This window comes from Epinephelus fuscoguttatus, linkage group LG6 (assembly GCF_011397635.1).
Source record: "Epinephelus fuscoguttatus linkage group LG6, E.fuscoguttatus.final_Chr_v1".
In the NCBI taxonomy this organism is placed as follows: domain Eukaryota; kingdom Metazoa; phylum Chordata; class Actinopteri; order Perciformes; family Serranidae; genus Epinephelus; species Epinephelus fuscoguttatus.
This window is the reverse complement of record NC_064757.1, coordinates 22,115,873-22,136,810: the sequence shown is the minus strand read 5'-3', so window position 1 is coordinate 22,136,810 and position 20,938 is coordinate 22,115,873. Positions and strand designations below refer to the sequence as shown.

General features: G+C 41.1%; 1 protein-coding gene across 1 annotated transcript; it reads right to left on the bottom strand.

Moving 5' to 3' along the window:
* Positions 1-276: 276 nt before the first annotated feature.
* On the bottom strand, positions 277-20,285 carry si:dkey-98f17.5 (uncharacterized protein LOC569123 homolog). The gene is made up of 12 exons (XM_049579415.1): positions 20,136-20,285; positions 17,431-17,542; positions 14,488-14,581; positions 13,617-13,671; positions 10,327-10,467; positions 10,076-10,236; positions 9,886-9,984; positions 6,533-6,678; positions 6,180-6,351; positions 5,933-6,045; positions 2,800-2,887; positions 277-1,309 (listed from the first exon to the last, which is right to left on the bottom strand). Exons 1-12 carry the CDS (start codon positions 20,245-20,247, stop codon positions 1,256-1,258), a joined length of 1,347 nt encoding a protein of 448 aa, XP_049435372.1. The 5' UTR covers positions 20,248-20,285; the 3' UTR covers positions 277-1,255.
* Positions 20,286-20,938: the final 653 nt, after the last annotated feature.

Below are 20,938 nucleotides of genomic sequence, written 5' to 3'. Positions count from 1 at the left end.
AACACTGGAGTGAAGGCATTACATGGTGTTGTCATACAGTCACACAGATCAATAAACAACATGAAGGGTTCAGTGCTCTTTAACAACTAGGACAGTGATTCCCAACTGGTGGGTCACAGGTCCATTTCGAATGGACCAAAAGTGACTTGCAAATGTGTTAAGTTTGTAAAAAGCACTTAATTATGAAGTACAGGGAATTTCTGCACAGAGTTTTTATTCTGAAGTGCTGTTTCCTGTTGTAGAGTGAGTGACTAACGAACAACTATTTGACAGAGACAGCAACTAGCTCAATGACATGGCCAAACGCAAGTATGTTGCTGAATGTAATAAACTGTGTGGACCTTGAAGTGATGACATCTGGACCCTGTGGCTGGACCAGTTGGAAACCGTTGAACTGGGAGATACCATCAGTGCAGTGACATCACTACTCACCAGTTTTAGTATACTGCTCTCATACCACAGGCTCTGACTATGGTTTATGTAAAATACTATCACATGATAATGAATCATTTATAAAAATATCTGATGTCTGGACAAATCCCACAACAGAACAAATGTCTAACAGTTGGGCAGTCAAAAGCTTTGGAGGCAGGAGAAAGCTTGCAGCTTTACTGGTATGAAAATAGTTGATAAAATGTGCGACCATAATGCCCAAGAGTTATCACAGTATTGGTTATTGCTAACAGTGAAACATAAATGCAGGACATTCTGGGACCTTACAGAGATGACATGACAGACTTCAGGATGGTGCTGTGAGAGTTGAGAACTACATGAGAACACTGAGAACAGGCTTTACAGAGGACATCATAAAAACATTTTTTGCTGGCAGGAGGCAGCTGCAAATTACTTATAACAAAATTGAGAAAAAATTGTAAACACTTCATTCTGACATTAATTTTTATGTAGTACAAAAACTGAGAAAAATGGATTCACATTATGAGATGTGCTTTCATTGAACGATTATAATCACAGACTCTCCTGCACTGACTTATAAAGGCACTTCATATTAATCTTTAATTGAAGCTCTTGAGATGATGCATGCTGGCAGTGATAGCTGCTGCATTGAGACATTATACTAGCCTGACTGAAATTAGTAAAACCTGATCATTTGGTGGATGATCATCTGCTTAAAAAAGTCCCACTGATTCCTTTATGAACACTAAATGATGCCCCGTGGCAGATGCGCCAATTTTCACAAAAATCTTGTAGCAATATGCCAACACACGTGTGAAATCCGTCTTCAGCTGACCCGAGGTCAGAAGTCATATTCTGCGGCGCACTGCTGAAGGTACCATTCATACAATTTACCCTGTGGAGTAAAATTAACTGTGTGAGATTCTGATGGTTCAAATTTGACAAATGAAATTGAGTTCATTAAAACATGCAGTGAAGCTGTGATATATACATGAAATTCTGGGACTGGTTCTGGTCTGCTTTCTTTTTTTTCCTGCAACAGTCATTTAATTTAATCACATTCTGTATTGACCTCTCTATACTGTAGATTTCATTGCTGATGAGTTTGCCATTCCTGTGCTGGGTTTAATTTGCTTTTCACAAGGGACTGACAATAAATAGTGCAGCATGCAATCCAACATAAAAAAAATGATACCAGCTGACACATTAGCGCTTTATATAGTTGTTGTGGTGAAGTGTTAGCAGTGCAGCTGTGGGCTGTAAATTCAAAACAATTAACTAAGAGAAGCAAAAAAAATCTCTCTAGCGCTGCAGAGTTAGGTAATAATTTTTTCTGTGTGTTATTAAGGACACTGTCTGCATTACACACAGTAATTACTATGGCTGAGATAATATGCTTACCTCCTGAAACCTGGGTGCTGATACTATATGAAGTGCAATTTTATGTATTGTGATTTGATATTACTTTTTATTGCGTTTTATGTTTGCTTTTTTAACCTACCCAACAGGAAAGGTTGAATCATTTACTGTATATCATGAGGCATATTTCCAAAAACAGTGTATATCACGTCAGTCAGTCTTTCTGACTTTTATTTCAGCAGCAGCTATGATGCTATATGAAAGTGGTAAATAAAAAAATTTGAAGTAAACTACTACATTTAGCTGTTTCTGCACACCGAGCTAATGCCTTAAGAAAATAATAAATAAAATTAAATATCGGGCTAAACTGAATAGGGCCCATGAAAACTACACACAGCACAAATATGCACCCTTAAATTAACATCCTTCACATATGAAACTGAATTTTAAAACTGCCCTTTCAAAAACCCAGTCTTGACTAAAAGTCACAGATTTTTTTTTTATTTTTTTTTTAGAAAATATAAATATATATACTGTGTATGTGCTACCCTCTTCTGGCATGCAATTTCTCCATCTAGTGGTTGCTGTATTTTTAAACCCAGTGGGAAATTTGAATTTGACTTTGACCCTTTGTGGGTGCTGTAGCTGCTCAGTGGAGTGTTTGAGCAGAGTAGAAGATTGGGTTAGAAATGTGAAGTCAGCAGCTATCAGGTCATTTCCACAGAGCACAGGAAATATGTGTCTGTAAGTATGAGCACACATGTCGTATGTTAAGCGTGTGCAGTAAAATGGATTGTTTGATGAGATAATATTATGGCGAGCACAATGTTAATTTCTGTTTGTGTGTTATTGACAATCCCCATTATGTCTTAGCATTGAGCTAACAGACCAAGCACTAGTTTAATTTAAAACTGAATATCAAAAAAATCATTTCAAAAATTCAGGAATAAAAAAAATTGATTCAGGAATCACAAAAAAAAACAAAACAAACTTTTGTACTAGACACGGCACAAAACAGAATCTTACCTTCTTTGTTTTGACGATATCCTGGATATAGTCACTGTATTCAGCCATTGTCCTCTTCTCCTTCTTTGTCAACGTCTTATTCCCTCGGCTGAGAATAAAGAACAGCACAACAATGTATGCTCAGAATTTCAATAATCACTTCCTGTGCTTGTGTGTCTGTGTGTATGTGTGTATGTGTGTGAGATTGTGTATATGTTTAATGCATTCTCAGAACCCATCGGCTGTATTCGGCGTCTGACTTCCGGCAGACAGCGATACAGCCTCTGGGGGCAGATCCCCGATTTTTTTGGCATTCCGGTTTGATTTGGGCAGAGGAGGCGAATTTCCATTTCCAACTTCCGACTTCCGTTTATATATAAGTAAATATGCTGAACTATTGCGATGGATTCAGAGTTTGCAATGACACCAATTATGTTCCACCTCGTTAGTTCACCGCAAGGACCGTTTAACCTGGCAACAACTGCAGCCGGCTCAAACATGATGGATCAATATCACGCGGACTACAAACAGCCTACAGCCGGAAACCAGGACTCTTCTGCTCTTCTTCCGGAGGCAAGATCTCTGGGGTTTGCCTACAGACTCTACATTCACTGAATGTAGAGTCTGTATATAGAGACTATGTTTAATGTAAATCTATTTCAACATAAAACACGCACCTCCCATGACAAAACACAAAAGGTTCTACTTCATTTAGACATATCTCTGAAGGTTAATGTTATTTAGGTTAAAGGAGCAATAAGCGAAATTCATCATTTCTAGACTGAAGGAATTAAAAAATTGCTATGTGAAGAACTAGAGGTGTAATTTCATCTAGAGTATAGCATGACCTCACACACCCTCTCTCTGTTCTCCAGCCCATTGTTTACAAGCCAGTCTGGCTGCGCGTTCATGTACGTTCACGTGAAAAAAGTCAAGAATAAAGTCAAATGTCTGTTTTAATTAGTCTTACAGTAACGTTAAGCACATGTCGCTATGTCGATTCAATTAAATTTAATGTTACAATCGTAGCATGGGTTAATGTCCGGAGCTTGAGTTATTAGTGGCTCGGTCCCAGCAATGGGTCAGGCGTTTCGGTTGTGTTAGGTGAGTAGCTAGGGTTGCCACCTTGGATTTGTGAAAAAAAGGGACACTCGACCAAATGTTTGAGGCTGAGGGCTCGGCCATTATTACCAGTTCAGACTGACCAATGAACATGAAATTCGGACATAGGAGACCAGATTTGCCATCATTACACGTCCTCCTATGTGCCTGTATTTTATATTAATTTTTATATCAATGAAAAAAACAAATCTGTGTTACTAAATTCTTACATTTTTACATGTATCTCACCATAGCAAGTTGGAAAAAGACATATTCTGCCATATCTGAAGAGGGGAGACTCTCTGAAATCTGGCAATATAAGAACCATGATGGTGGGACATTCTGTCACTTCACAGCTGTCCAAAACATGTGGTTTGTGCCAGGCGGACATGATTGCCAGTATTTTTTTATTATTGCAAGACATTCCATTGACTCATTCACAAGTCAAAAATGTGTTTTATCTGAAAGAAACATGCAATATTTACATCTAAGATCATAGAAAAATAGTCAACCAAGTGCAATGATGTCTTCCAAGATAATATTTGCCACTTTGATTAAAGTAAAAAAAAAAAATTGGGAATTAGGGGGGCACGTGTCCCCCTCAATGTATATGGTGACTACGGCCCTGTCAGCATGCATAATTAGGCTACAGTTGTCTGGGTGCGTAAAGGTGAAGTGGCTGGTCTTGTCATACAAAGTTTGATTGAGTGTCAACTGGACAATATGAAGATATTTGCATCTTGAAAGCCGGACTACAAATGTGGATAGACAGGGAGAAACACACGCAAGCCTAAGACGTAGTAAGATACGATATTCCTCACTATATGAAGTGACTGATAACAAGATCTGTATAATGGATTGTAAAGAAATTCGTCAGGTTTTTATTTGGTAGACACTTGATCTGTATTTATAGCGTGATGGGATGACAGCACAATGATGTGTGATATCACTGGAACGCTCTGTTCCTGTGCTTTCATGTGATATGCGTGGCATTTCTGTGCGACCCTGCATTCACGAGTAATCCATCCAAGAGTAATGTGTGTGCAAAGCTGTATGAAAGCTCTGTTATACATCATTTTAGTGTAACTTTATCATTTTTTTTCGCTGTGAAAACATTCGGAAAGCTACGATTCCGCTGTTTCACGTGATATTTGTGGCTTCTTACTATGAAGCACGGTCGCAGAGAAAAATCATAGAGAAGAACAGGTGTGAATTTGGACGCGCTATGCGTCGTTCTGGACGGACTCCTTGGCCTGCTGCTGCTGCATTTCCCCCCAAAAACAGGACAAATTGTGTCCCGGGAGAGATTTTTTTTTTTTTCCCCGGGACAGCTGATGAAAAAAGAGAACAATTCTGGGAAAAATGGGACGGGTGGCAACTCTATGAGTAGCCCGGCAGCCCAGCTAACATTTGCAATTAGCATTGTAAAATGTAGCCTGGCGGGCAGCCTGGTGGCTGTGTTTAGCTATTCCCCTGCCTACTTCAATGATGATGGTACCTGTAATAAATGTAATATATTTGCTGAAATGGAGGCAAGGCTCAGTGACTAGAAGAGCTGGTAGAAGCGCTCCATAGCCGCAAGCTACTCCAGTAGCCGTAGTAGCTCTAGTGCTAACTCTGGGGAGCTAACACTAACATTCCTCTCTTCTGGGCTCACGGAGAAGAGTTGGAACGTTAGTATGGCAGCCGACTAGTGCTAACGCTAACGTCCCCACGCTTAAGCAGGCTCCCGGAATGTTAGCATGGCAGCTGACTGATGCTAATGCTAATGTCCCCACGCTAGAGCTCGCCGGAGCTGAGAAGCAGGCTCCTGGAACGTTAGCATGGCAGCCAACTAGTGCTAACGCTAACGTCCCCGACTCACTGAGCCTGGCGGAGAAGCGTGGGGACGTTAGCACTAATGGGCTGCCATGCTAACGTTCCAACTCTTCTCCGTGAGACCATGAGCCCGACTCCCGGCTCAGTTAGAGTTTGAGCGTTAGCGTGGCAGCCGAGTAGTGCTAACGTGTGTTAGCACTACTTTGTGTTTGTAATGTGTATTTGTAACACTCACCCTGCAAAATGCTTTGCTAGGTAAAGCAGGAGGTAACAAAAAGCTCCAAAAATGATGACAACCACAACTTGTCCATCTTCTGGTATCCAGTCCCATAAATACATCACTATTCCCTGTTGGACACACGTTGAAAAGACACTCAGATAAACATGTACGCCTTGAGAACAATGCGCAAAATATGGAATTAAATTATATTTTAGTCCAGTTTTATTTTTCAAATATCACCAGCATGATTCTCAAGTCTTACTGTGAAGATGGAGAGCGTCCGGGCCACCCCTTCACCCAACAGCTCATCCAGCTGCTCTTTGGAGAGGGTGTGCACGACGAAACTGAGGATGAAGAGGACAGGAAGGAAAATACCCAGAGCGCCACACAAGAACGAGTGAAGACGGACGCTTTTGTTGTGAGTCACATCAGCCCTGCGTGCACACAGAGAAAATCTGGTTTTAATATCACATTTTCTGCAGCAGATAATAATATTGGGCGACTCTTATCTCTTCCGTATTCACATGATAAGGTTTATTTGCTCTGAAATGCCACCTTTTGCATCAGGGTAAATTAAATTTAACACATGGTGTGCTGTAGGGTGAGAGGTCAAACCTGTCCTTCTCCAGTCTGCTGCTGATGGTGGAACAAATAAGGTCACAGTCTTTCTCCAGCTGATCCAAAGTCTTCTGAACGGCCTGGTTGATAGTTTTCTCGATGGTCTGACACACCCCATCGATCTGGTTCTCACAGCGGCTCGGCTAAACAACACAGAGGCTCGTTATTGCATCTGCTTTTGAATAATTGTACAAAAGTGTTACAGCTGTGCATCTCAAAGACGGAAGGTCTGTACAACGAATCCTGGGGGTATTCTGACAGACAGCCATGTGCACTTAGCAGGAAGTGAAGCTACACTTGCTCAGCGAAAATAAATTGGAGGTGGGGAGGTGCGCACCAATCTCTGGTGCAGAGTGGAGCTCTGTGGTTGTAGATCACAAGATGGTGCAGCAGTAACTCAGGACTCGAGCCGCCATTGTCAAAGGTGGCTGATCAAAGACCATGGTTTACAACCCCTGTCCCTCTACCCTCCCCCAAGAGTGGATAACTCTCTCAGTCATTATATTGCAAAATGAATCATCCTGTTCCAGCCATCAAGGGCCACCAGGAAACCAGGAGTGGAAAATTTACATTCAAGGATAATCAATGGCTGTTCAACCCCCACAGATTGCAGCCAGCTTTAAATCCTGACCAAAGATCGGACCTGATCTGAGATCTGTTAAAGAAAAACACCAGAGACAGTTCCATTCTGGTGAGGGGGACACAGCAAGATTAAAGACCCAGTGAAATGAAATATACATTTTCCCAGCTTTAATTCTGAGTCCCTGTATTCATCAATCTTTAAAGGGACATTGTGTAACATTTTCAGTTGTTTATTGGCAAAAATTGATGTCTGCATTCATAAATATGTCATCACTGGTGTACTATTACCTCCACCAATAATCTGATTTATTCTCATAAAAGGAGAATTTCGGATTTGTTTGTACATTGTGCGGGTAAGTTGTCTGTGGGGTTCCATTACGTTTCGCCATCTTGAGAATACACCCGCCAGCAAGGGACATACAGCACCGCCTTCTGTGTTTTCGTTGAGAGCCAGGCCAGCACTGCGTGACTGAGGAGCCGAAGGAGAGGAGCAAGAGGCGCTTCGCTCCTACCCTGGCAAATTTGAAACAAAGTCTCACTCTTTGAGCATAATGCAGGATCATGCATATGCAGCATAGCAAAGCGCAAAAGGGAATAGAAATGGCAGCGTGACCGGCGAATTAAAAAAACGAAGGCCCACATCGGGGTAGCCTTTCACAGGTAGAGAGAGCTGCTGAGGGAGAATGGTAATGCAATCACAGGCCAGCGCCACTGTTGGCTGTTAGCCGCTGTTAGTGGCCAGTCGCTAACAGCCTCATCCCTCTCCTCGCATCACTGCGCCGCTGTTAGCTGTTAGCCGCTGTTAACGCTGGCCTGTGATTGTATTACCTTTCTCCTTCAGCAGCTCTCTCCACCTGTGAAAGGCAACCCCAGTGCTGACCCTTGTTTTTTTTAATTCGCCGGTCACGCTGCCTTTTTGATTCCCTTTTGCACTTTCTTGGCAACGAGGATTCCATCTCCCGTGATGCTGCATAATACATGAGCCTGCATTATGCTCAAAGAGTGGGACTTTGTTATGCGGCAGTAGTGCTGCTGGCCACTAACAGCTGTTAGCGGCACAGTAATGTGAGGAGAGGGATGAGGTGTGTGAGGTTGAGCCACTTGTCAGTTGTCAAAGGAGAAGACGTGATTGGTTTGTTTCAATTTACATCCGCCCCAACAGTCCTACGTTGTAAACACAGCCAGCATGGTGAGGAGGGGGTTTGTCAACCCCCGTCACGCGTGTCTGTGTAGGAGCCTGAATGAATACTCCATGTAGTATCGGATGACATGGTTTCATCAGTGTTATCATAGCTTTTTGGTACACAGCGGCTACAGTTGTTGCAATACGTGTTTGAAACAGTGAGGTGCTAGAGTGCACCATCTGTTTGAATGCAATATATGATTTCAACGTTAGATGGGAGAAATTCCTACACACTGTGGCTTTAATTATATGCCAAAAAATCTGTATTTTTACATCAGAATCCCTGTCTTTCCTCGTCCAATTTCAAATGCCTGATGACTCATCCTGCATTCAGGGGCACTAACAAAAGTACATCCAATCAAACAAAACTTTGGGTGAATAACTAGCCACACCGGTCATAAAATAGCACTTCAATGTGTGTGGGTCATAGCAAACTGTGTCTGGTTGGTTGTAGTAGCTAAAAGAGCAATGTGGAGAGGAATAGAGAGAGATGTGTGTTTGGATATCAGTGGGCAAAATCTTTGTTTTCATTTCCAGTGTAGCAAAGGTCTAATTCATCTCTCCTTCGCCCTCCTGATCTGTATCTCAATAATATGCTTGACTCTGAGCCCGCCCACTTTTTAGTGGTCCAATCAGTTACTATGGATTTGAATCCCTCTTGTAACTGTACACTGCTAAAGATGCTCTATAACAAAATATAACACATTACGAGATTTACCAATGGTAATAAAAGGTACACATCTCAGTCTCCTAAGTGAGTGTGGTCTCCTCTCCCCTTCATCCATCCACCTCGTTTGGAAGCGTTGTAAATGTTGTGTAAATGAATGAAAGCAGATTCAAAACAATACAGCACAGTACAAATTTCATGTTTGCTACTTATTTATCTGCTGCTTCATATCTGAAATTAACCCAGAATTAGATCATCTAATAATGTTCTCTGTTCTCCCTCTGAAAACAGTAAAATAGTACGTATTATTATAAATCTATTTATATTTATATTTCTCTGGTTGGAAGGTGATGACAGCAGCAGCGCAGTGAAACCAGACAGTTTAGCCCCAACAGGGAGAAGATATTCTGTGGTGCTAGATCTTGTGAGAGTGTGACATGTCTCGAACAAAGTTAATTTTCTCCTGATATGTCTTTCTAAAATATGCCATTTTAGTTTCAGAATGTTTTGGAGTTATGTGTTTACTTTGATGAGTACGTGATTTAAAAAAAAAAAAAAAAAAAAAATCATTTGTGCTCAGATTCACTTTTCCCATTAAAATTAATGGACTCAAGACCGCTCCTAGTCTACTAAAGGGGCGGGGCAGTGATGAAACCCATGTGACACAGGTTCATGAAATAAAGGTAAAGTGAGCTGTCTCAGTTCATCAATGGTCTCTGACACCGTTCAAATATTCTGTTTCACCGGGAAATATGTCACACTTTGAGGAGAAGTGTCAGATGGTTATTGCTGTTTTCACTTTGTAAAATTAAAAGCTGAAACTAAAATCATGCAGATTTTGACTTAAGTTTTTATAAAAATGTTAAAATGACAACTGGGAGAGAACATACAGGACATGCAGCAAGCAAACAGTCTTACCCTCTGTGGGTTGGGGATGTATATTGTCGGCATCTCAAAACCACATTTGTTAAGACCTGGACGACGACACAGCTCCTGGACTATCTGCATCATCACCCTCTGCAGAAATAAGCATTTTTTCTAGGTTTAAGTTGACTTCTTTGGGATCAAATTAATCATAAATTTTTTTAACAGCCATAACTAAACTCACCTGTCTGTCTGTTTCCCTCCCAGCTTCATCAGCCTTGCTGAGGTAGAACAACAGTTTGTCTCCGCATTTCTCACTCAGCTTCTCCACAATGTTGAGTGTGCGTTTGCAGAGCGCCTGGCCCATCGGGTCGAAGAACACAAATATAAGATCGGCCTGTTCTCCTGCACACACACACAAACAATAAAAACATCCATTAGAGAATCCCAGCAGCTTTACAGTGGGTAGTAAACCTTACAGCTGCGAAGACATACCCATCCAGGTGATGGCACTGTTGACATCAAAAGGGTAGACCATGTCTCCGTCCACCAAACCGGGTGTGTCCACAAATGTCACCAGACTGAACTTCTTCTGCTTGGAGGTGGAGATCTCAGCACACAGATAGTCCGTAACACCTGGAATAAACAAACGCAGTGTGTGTACAGGTGCTTCCTTCAGGATAATTTCATAGTAACAAAGACGATAAATAAAAAGTGGAGTCCCTGCAGGAAGCTGTCACCTCTAATGACTATATTATTATGTGCTGGTGGAAGCCGCAGTGCGGTCAATACTTGGAAACCTGAGGGAGGCCAGCAGTGACACAAAAGATCAAGAAGCAGTCAACTTCTGGTGCTTGCAGGTTTGAATTAGCAAGAAATGTGCATTTGTAATTAAACTGCAAAAAGGTACAGGGCGATCTGGATACAGATGTTAGCTGTAAACATGCATCAACACAATCTGAGAGAAACAAACATCAATAAATTCAGGGTCAAACTCAAAACAGCGGCCACACCCTCGGGAGTCAAACTTCAATTTTAACACAAGAAAACATTCGTTAGGTCTCAGTTTTCTCTCCGTCCCCTCTGCGGAGCGGTCTGTTGTCATGGTTACACACAACAGCTCTTCAACTGGCAGCTTTAGTGTGGGGCGTGGGACATAAAGCTAGCCAGTGAAGAACGACTGTGAGGCAACGCGCTGTGAGGTTACGATACTCCACAACCACCACACGAGTCGCCCTTTAAACCCCGACCCTGAGCACCAGAACAGGATCACTATTTAGACACTATTGACAAAATACAGCCCACCCACACCCAGCACCCCATCCTCCCTCTACACACACACACACACACACACACACACACACACACACACACACACACACACACACACACACACACACACACACACACACAGAGGCCTGGGATGATACTGAGGCTGTTTCATAGGAAGAGGCAGGTGTTAACAGCCAGTACAAATCCCATCCTTGTGCTGCAGCGAGCAGGGCCACTGCTGCTGTGGCACATTAGCATTCCCTTATGTTTCTCTTACATCAGCATGGCCACAGTATCAATGCATCTGCCTCCTATCACAGGTCTTAGAAGAGTATTCCCACAGCCTCACTATATTGAGCCATTATTGTCGCGGACAAGGTGACAGGATGACTGCTGCTCTCACAGGAAAAACATCACATACATGCAGATACTATCAAGTAGCTTTACTTTAGATCTCTGTAAGGCTGCTGGTCTATACTTCCCTTACACATGCATATACCTTTCCATTACTACAATGACAAAAACAGAAATTATTAAAGTAAGAATAAGTGAATCAAATAGCCTTGATGCAGATATATCCATCCACTCCAGCTGAAGAAAGTCCTCTGAGTCTGTTGAAAGGTGAAAAGGAAATGAGGGCAATACTCGCCGATGGGTGCTAAGTTCCTCAAGTGACTGTAACTGAGAAGGCTACACTGGAGATCCTGTGCATGAGGAAAAGGGCAAAGGCTGCAATAATGCTGCATCGACCAAGACTAAAAAAGAACTTGTTGGACTAAACAGGTCAAACAAGACGCAGTGCAAATATATCTTAAGAAAATGAGTAAACAACACGGCCAAAAATCTAACAATATAGAACCACCTGACGTGTGACAAACAGTCCCATGCAGTGTTTTAAACTCTTGACAACAGGTTGATAAGACAAAGACAGAAAGACAGAGTTAAACATCCTTTATGTAAGTCTAAAACAACATCGAGAAGTATCTCTAAGCACACCCCAAAGGACAGCAAACTGTATAACCAGCAGCTACTCCCACATAAGGATATATGGTGCTTTTCTGATGAGTCATCCTCAGTCGCTGTGACAGGTAAACAAATGCCTGATATAGTGTATTTCCAGAGGCGGCGGTGAAGTTCAAATAAAAAGCCTGCTTGTATTCCAGCAGCAGATCGTTGGTGTTGCTCGGGGCCTGCGGAGTGGAGCTGCTGCTGCTGCTGGGGCTGTGCCGTCTCTAATGGCTGTGACATTTCTCAGCAGCTCCTCCTGACTCCGCTGCACTGCTGTCGATGGGGCGTGTGACTCACAAGCCATACCGTGAGCGCTCCGGTCCGCACCCAGTGAACCCTCACTCTCCACGCACTCACTATCAAACGCATGCACATACATTACCACCCTCCCCCACCACCACCCTCCGCACTGATGCTCCCACTCAGACAGCAGGCACACCCTGACTTTCTGCACGACCACCTCAACATCCAGAGACCACTACTGACGCACACAGAGCTGAGTCCGATTGTCTCAAAACAATTTGCCACTAATTACGTCTCTTTCTTCAGTGTGAGTGTAATCTCGACTCCCATATCTCAGAAACAAACTGCACAAATGAAATGAGAGGGGGGAAAGGAGTGTGGACTGATTTATAAAGAAAACTTAATACGTCAAAGATATGACTCAGCGTTGAGTCATCAAGGTGAAGCACCTCAACTCAAATCACCAGAATCTACCATGTGGAAACCAGAAACATGTTAGCAACACAGTTAAATTTCATGAGCAACACACAGGATTAAACGGCCAGAATTTTAGTGGATGAAATGTTTTAATGTTTCAAAACTCAACTTTTGAACTTGAGTCTATAACATACGCTTAGATTAACTTTCCAGTAAGAAATATTCATGGGCCACACAGCAGAGCGCTATCTTAAACCTCAAAGGAGCCAATCTCTGGCTGCAGCTCCTAATTACATTCATCTCCTGCTCACTATTCCTACTGCTGTTCCAGTAAATGTTAACACTTCATCCTCTCTGTTCGCTCTCAATAAAAAGACACAATCATATGTATTTCTGCCCTGCACACACCACAAAGGTGATGACATTAATTTAAATTTCAGGCATCACACTCAAAGTTAATGAGCATGTGTTGTGCACCACGACTGCAGTGCTGATCTTATCATCGCACATTTTACGCTAGTTTCAGTATCAAAGGCGGAGAGATGCAACGCCACAAGATTTAAGAGATTATCCTCACAAGGAACACATAAAACATTAACTAAACTGTTAACATTATGCATGATATTTAGAAATATCTCTGTTACATGATGCATCTCATTAAAAACAGTGCAGGATTTAAACATAATGGTTTATTTAAGAACATATAAATGGATATCAGTGAAGGATTAGCACAGTGGAGAGACATGTTGCTATTTTAGGTACAACCATGTGAAATACTTAAAATAGTGCACTTTTTAGACACCCTCTATAACTTACTGGTGCTAAAACAAGAAGAAAAGGCTTACCTTTGAACTCCAGGAGTGGACGAAAGTGAGGGTAGAGATGTAGCGTTGCATTCCCCTGTGAAAGAGTTAAAAGCACAACGTGAGAAATAACCTGATCGGACAAATATTGATCTGCATTTCGTCTGAGCTTCAGACCCGTTACAACAGAGTCCTCTCTCTTCTTGGTACTTCGCACTCAGTCTTTTTTCACCAGCCGCTGCAGCTCGGCACGCTCGCTTTAAGCTTTTTCTGTACATAGGAGATCATCCTTCCACTCTGCAGTCCTGCGCTGCAAATATATTATTCATCTTCATCACCTTCACCACAGCAGAATGTGCGCAGAGAGGCAAAGGATGAGAGAAGACAGAAAGACAGGTGTCTCCCGAGCCTGTTTATATGCTGCAAAGAGGCATCCTCTGTGTGTGTGTGTGTGTGTGTGTGTGTGTGTGTGTGTGTGTGTGTGTGTGTGTGTCTCTTTACAACAAAGCCTCTCATTGGAGCAGCATACAGATTGAGAAATCACCACTGACTAAAGGAGTGCCCCTCCGTACAAGCTGACATCAAATGTATCACTTCATCAACCTTTATGAGCAGCTGCAGCTTCAGCTCCCATAACTAAAGTTAGAAAACCCTCACCCACAGAACTGTACTGTCTGATTATGAAATGCTGTTAATTAAAAAGTAAGTACTGTTAAATACTTTTAATTAACAAACACCAATAAGACCTAGAAATAAATTATAAAAGCATTAAAATGAAGCATGCAGCACAAAGTTGGTTGAATTTATTATGGTTCTCTTTTCAAGCATTAGTTGGTACCTTCCACCAGAGTTTATATACATTAAATTCTTCTGCAGGCGCGCTGTAAACTTTTGTCTTCATGCCTGTTCTTACCGTCAATGATTCTCTTTTGCGACCACTTGTGATGAACGTAAACCCCTGCGTTTCAATGGCAACGCCTGTTTTCTGGATGTGCTCTTCGACATACCTGTAATGACAAAAATGGACATTGAATTCATCAAAAAAAAAAAAAAAAAAAATCTTATTTTTGATTTTGCATTCATCAATGCACAGGACCGACAACACTTTATACTGTATGATAGCTGCAGCTACTTAACAAGTACTATATCTTTTTTTTTTTTTTTTTTTAACAATGCATCAACTTTAAATGTCAGAAAATGTCCATCCATCCATCTTCTAACCGCTTCATCCTCTTGAGGGTCGCAGGGGGGCTGGAGCCTATCCCGGCGAGAGGCAGGGTACACCCTGGACAGGTCGCCAGACTATCGCAGGGCTGACACATGGAGACAAACAACCATTCACACTCACATTCACACCTACGGACAATTTAGAGTTATCAATTAACCTAGTCCCCAATCTGCATGTCTTTGGACTGGAAGCCGGAGTGCCCGGAGAGGACCCACGCTGACACTGGAAGAACATGCAAACTCTGCACAGAAGGGCTCCCACACCCGGGATTGAACCAGGAACCCTCTTGCTGTGAGGCGACAGTGCTAACCACCACACCACCGTGACACCCGTCAGAAAATGTCATGTTATTTATTTTGTCTAATGAACAGATACAATTTAAAATATTTAATTTACATTATCCAAAGCAGGTAAAGTTGCAAATACTCAAATTAAAGAGGCTGGGACAAGTGAATGTGTTGGGCATTTTGTCAATTTATTTTCTGTCTATCATCTGATCAGTTAATTGTTTGATCATTTCAGCATAAACTAGCCTGGTGCCTGTATAAAAGGGCAGTTTACATATTAGAGGACTGTAGGAGGTGGGATGTGAACCTGTCATCAGTGTTGTTATGAATTAACACCTCAGGAGGTCAGACGATAAACTACACAATTTAAAAAAGGATACGGCTCATTAAAATGTGCAGACAAGCTGATAAAACTGCCTCTTATACTCTAATGCTTTAAAATCCAACAGTTCTTCCTATTAATAATAAATGTGAGAACTATTAAGATTAAATCTGTAATATTTGCAAAAAGTCATAGAGCAACACGCTTTTTTTTAACCTCATGCAAATATTACAGATGTTAATCATAACAGTGAAAACTGTTGCTTCCAGCCAGGACGAATCCCCAAATTACTGCTTAAACCAATCTAACAGCAGCTCTGTAAATGACATAATGTTACATCAATGGGCACAGAGAGTCTGCTGTAACTTATCTAATATTGCCATTGCTGTTAACTCTCACCCTTAAACACACATTAGCTAAAAACACCAACAGACCCAAGAGAGCCCCCCGCCCCCCACGCCAAAACATGTGAGGTCAGTGAGCATTAGCATGATTGACAGCTGCGCTCTTCACAACACATTCCTGAATTAGCTGAGGGGAACATTTCAGCTGTAACAGAGTTTTCAGACCTTCACATAGACACTACAGTAGGGCTCTAAGATGTCACAATTTTTAAACAGAACAATTTAATCATCTGGATGGAGAGTTAATTGGCAACGTTTTTTTAAATGATTAGTTGTTTCAATTATTTTTCCAGCAAAAATGCCAAACGTGCTGCTTCTTTTGTCACGTATGGAATAACTTAAGGTTTTAGATAGTTTATTAAACTAAAAAAGCTATATGGAAATGTCACCTTGAGCTCTGGGAACATGTGAAGGTGATTTTTTCACTATTCTCTGATATTTTATAGGCGGAATTATTAAATGAGAACATTAAGGCAAAATTTATTGATAAAGAAAATAAACTGTGCACCCTGATCTAAAAGATCATTGGTATTATATGGCATTAAAGGGAAACTACGACTATTTTCAAAATTCATACATGTTATTCCTATGGTCTAAAATAGTCCAAAAAAGTTACTGAACATGAACAACTCTCTCCCAAATCCAAAATCTAGAGTGCTAAACCTCAAATTTGTGATGTCATCGGGTATAAAGACTGGCGCTGCTCCACAGACAATGAATTGGGAAAGATGTTAGAGATGACACTGAGAACACTCAGGGCATTGTTCTGAGTATATGGGTACATTTTCTGTCTCAGAGATGAGCACACTACAACAGAAAAAAGATCAGTTGGGTATTAAAAAAAACAACATACATTCTGTGGGCCCTATTCATCGTCTGTGGAGAAGCTCCAGACTTTACACTTGATGACATCACAGGTTTCTGGCTTTGAGAGAGAGCAGCTCATGTTCACAAATATTGATTTAACTTTCTACGGCCATGGAAATAACACACTGGAATTCGTAGTTCAGGTGGTGTTCTCCTTTATTAACAGGGGAGTGGTCCATATACCCACACTTCTTAAGTTTTATTAGGCTATTGTGGGAAATATTACTATCAATTAGTGATCAATGAGCAGGACTGTTTGGTGGAAATATTGAATTTACAGCATGTTAAGATTAATGTCGGGAAGTACCTGGATTTTTCAGTTGTATTAGCCAGAAATATAAATTTGGAACAAATGGGTATCTACAGTTTCTAAAGAGAATTTTTATCCATCTCTTTTATCCAATTTGCTGAAAATGGTAAAAAAAAAAAAAAAAGGGAAGAAAAAAAAAAAGAGTTAAACCAGGGAAGTAAGCTCATTATTTTCTCCCATTTTCTTTTCCATAGCTTCATTCTGTCAGAAGTTTTTACCCAACTGGAAAACAAACTAAACTCTGTTGTCACTGTTAATTCTGTAAATCCAACAAATCCACATTTTCCGTGGCAAAACTGCCAAACAGCATTCACACCATAAAGTCATGTGAGATGATATTACTGTGTCGCTCGTCACCAAACTCTTCATTCACACATGGAGCACAGCGTGTGAAGCCAAACTGTTCTGTAAGATCCCATCAACAATAAGACATATTACCAGTTAATGAAGGAGCTCTTCCCTGCAGAGTGGTTCCCCATTATCATCACAATGATCTTCTTTCTGGGAGGTAGAAGCCGCACTCCGAGGCTGCTGGCAATCTTCACCAGGCCTGAAAACACACAGACACATGTACACACACACAGAGTAAGCAGGGCATGCGGCAATTACAGTGGCATCACAACTGAATGTGTGGAGAAGTGTGATTGTGAACAGTGTGATCCTGAAATGATGAAAACCCCTTGTTATAAATAAATGTTTGGTCTCATTAGCCGAACGTACAAAAATGTCAGATTTGTCCACAGGTTAGCATAAAATATATTATAGATGAGAAATATAGCTTGTTGTAATAAAAAATAAAATTGAATACATATTAACATGGGTATAAACAGAGCTTTTCTTCCAAACTAATTAAGGTAGAAAAGACGAGGTAATTGGTCATTTTAATAATTTTCTTGGCAAAAAAAGTAAAAAAAAAAAGAAAAAAAAAGAAAAAAAATTATATATTTTAGATGATAATTTGCTGCTTTCTATTTGTCATATATCATCATAACCTGGCAATGAACATCTTTGAGTTTTGATCTGCTGGACAGACAAAACAAGGCATTTAAAGACCATGTTTTAAGAAATTTAAACACAACAAATGTTCAGACATTTAAAGACGATTCAAAGACAACATTGACAGACAAGGTGGTTAGTTGTCTTTCTCTTACATTTTTGGTCATTTAATAGACTAACAATCAATTGATTCATTAGAAAATAATCAGCAAGTTAATCAATGATGAAAATAATCATTAATAATCACTAAAAAAAAATCCTATTTATCCTTTAATTGGTACCACATTACTTATTGCCTTCCAAGAAACTTACTCTGAAATTATTAAAGAATTCAGTTTAAAACTGGAAACATTGTAATAAACTGCGCACAGGAACAAAAGCTCAAATTTACTTCCTAGTCTTATTTCTCTGTTTTATACTGACGCACAGAACCTCATTATTACCAGTCATGACAACATGAAGGCTGGTATTGTTTTCAGATTGTGTGTGTGTGTTATAATGGCAAAACATGGTCCCAGTGACACCAACTGTAGTGGGTACTACCACAGAAGCCCTTTAAGTATTTCGTAAGGTGTTTATATGTCTGTCTGTCTGTCTGTCTGTCTGTATACAGATTTTTGTCAACACGATTTTGTCACAACCGTGCAAGATGCAGTCACAAAACATTACAGATGTATATGCTGCCCTCCATTAACCTTGGAAGTCCGAAGCTGGAGCTGGGAATGACGTCACACCCGAGGTGACCGCATTCCAGTTAAACAAGATGGAAAACCATTATTTCACAGTGGGGTTGGCTCTGGCTAGTTTAGGATTACATCACATTACGTGTTGCACATACAAACACTGCAGCAACATGTCCACAGATAAAAGTTGGCCAGGACTGTGTGTATGACTGTTGTAGTGAGACACAAGTAAGACAGGAGTGCTAATGAACAGTATATGACTACAGCTTTTACTACTGTTGATGCACGGAGCAGCCATCTTGATTTTGAGGTCGGGGCTGGGGAGTTTCTCACGACTGCCTGAGTTGGAAATCTGACTTCGGTGGTATTCCAGTTGAAATTTCCCACTGGGAACTTGGAAATTCTTACCTCTAAGTTCAAATGGAACACTCCAATTGTTGAGATCAAAATGGAGGCAGAGTTTTAAGTTGTGTGCCGTTCATGAGAGGGGCCATTGGCCTTTTAATTGGTACCAAATTACTTAATTCCTTCCAAGAAACTTCCTCAGAAATTATTGAGCAGTTCAGTGTTAACAACTGCAAACATTAATATAAGTTGAGCACAGGACCAAAAATTAAAATTTACTGTCTACTCTTATTTTGACTGTTTAATACTGATGCACAGTCCCTCATTATTCCGACGTCCCAATTCAAATGGAAAGCACCAATAGCTGAGCTCAAAATGAAGGCTGAGTTTAAAGATGGGTGCAGTCCAAGCAAGGGTGTAAGAAGTAGGGGAGCAGAGAAGGTGAGGGGCAATTTGCCCCCTCACTTGACCCATGCTCAAGTTGTGGATTGCTGTGTCATGGCTGGAATGATCCCATCACAAGATGGTCTCTGGTTCTCTGTAAATCTATAATAAGTTAGTGAAGTGAACCAGTTCCTGTTTCTGTCTCCTCTATTATACCAGAAATACCAATTATACTGTAATAATTCAGACAGGCCACAATAGCTTTCACATGAAGTATGAATAAGAGAAAAGTCTGCACAGCTTAGCTACACACTGCAACAGGATTATATGGGCAACACAGTTCTCCAGATATTTATCAGGACCACTCCCTCTGTGCAGAGCAGCTCATTATACAGTGTATTACAGTAGGCTGTGTTAAAGTGCGCTGTCCTCATGTTTAAAACACAAATGTAACAGTGTACGTGATGAGCCCTGACAGGTTATTGGCTGACAGGCGCTGCAGAGGAGCCTCACCAGTGTTCAATGTCATGTGTGACACTGACTGATAGCTGCTGCACCCCACACACACTTTACATACTCACCGAGCAGCGTTTTAGTTTTAACCTCACTACAAACTTCAGTCCCGCTAAACACAAAGTTACATAACATCACAATTGTGCCTGCTTGTCTCTGCTCTTACGGTCCTAACTTGGCTGCACCGTTGACTCGTATTAATTCAGGCTATTGATTATTTACCGTTTTCGCTGTCGACATATAAACCGTGGCATTCTTTCAGTATCTTCTCGCTCGGTGTGGTGATCGCAGACTCCAGGGGGTTTGCCACAGACCGGGGCTTTCTGCCCGACATTATGGACACTGACACTAACCTGCCGCCTCTCTGCTGTTTCCTACACCGCCAGGGGAAGGCTTTTAGTGTTGCACACGGAGTCTCCTGTGCGGATGAAGCGCCCTCCTGTGGCCAGACACTGACATGACACCCAGGACAGGCTCAGTGTGAAGAGGGGTGCATACTTTGTCTTTTTGCTTATAGTAGGTACTGCAGCTGCCTTTAAAAAGTATGTACTGCTGTTGATTGTAGAGTCTAGATTCATATCAGAGGACTAAACACTTACATATCTTTCAATAACCAATTAAAACAATGGATGATTAATACATACACATGCAAGCACTGAACTCTTTTCTGCTGCTGCTGGTGTTGCAACATTGTTCTATATGGAAACATGTCACTACTGTCTTTCGTGCTTTTAAAAATTGTATTTTCTTTTATATTGTGTCGACTTTACCTCAGGTTTTAGCACTGAATCACAAATTTCACGATCATTCCATTCTTGTTACTAAAAATCATGTGAAAATCATGTCTTGATGTGTTCAAGGTCTTTTATATTGTATGTCCTGTTTTCTTTTTTCTCTCTCACTTTTTCTTGTTTTGTGTGTGTTGTTTTTGTTTTGTGGTTTGTTGTATTTTAGGTAGCCTTGTGTAACATCTTGGCCAAGGGACTACAGATGAAATATAGTCTTTTGGCTAACTCTGGCATTTT

What these genes read in the sequence shown, in the direction of transcription:
- si:dkey-98f17.5 (XM_049579415.1), bottom strand. Translation starts at nt 20,247, where the DNA reads ATGTCGGGCAGAAAGCCCCGGTCTGTGGCAAACCCCCTGGAGTCTGCG. An exon ending in CTAGCAAAGCATTTTGCAGG is followed by an intron (nt 2,888 to 5,932) that starts GTGAGTGTTACA and finishes CTTTATTCTCAG; the next exon opens with CCGAGGGAATAAGACGTTGA. An exon ending in ATATCGTCAAAACAAAGAAG is followed by an intron (nt 1,310 to 2,799) that starts GTAAGATTCTGT and finishes TTTACTCCACAG; the next exon opens with GGTAAATTGTATGAATGGTA.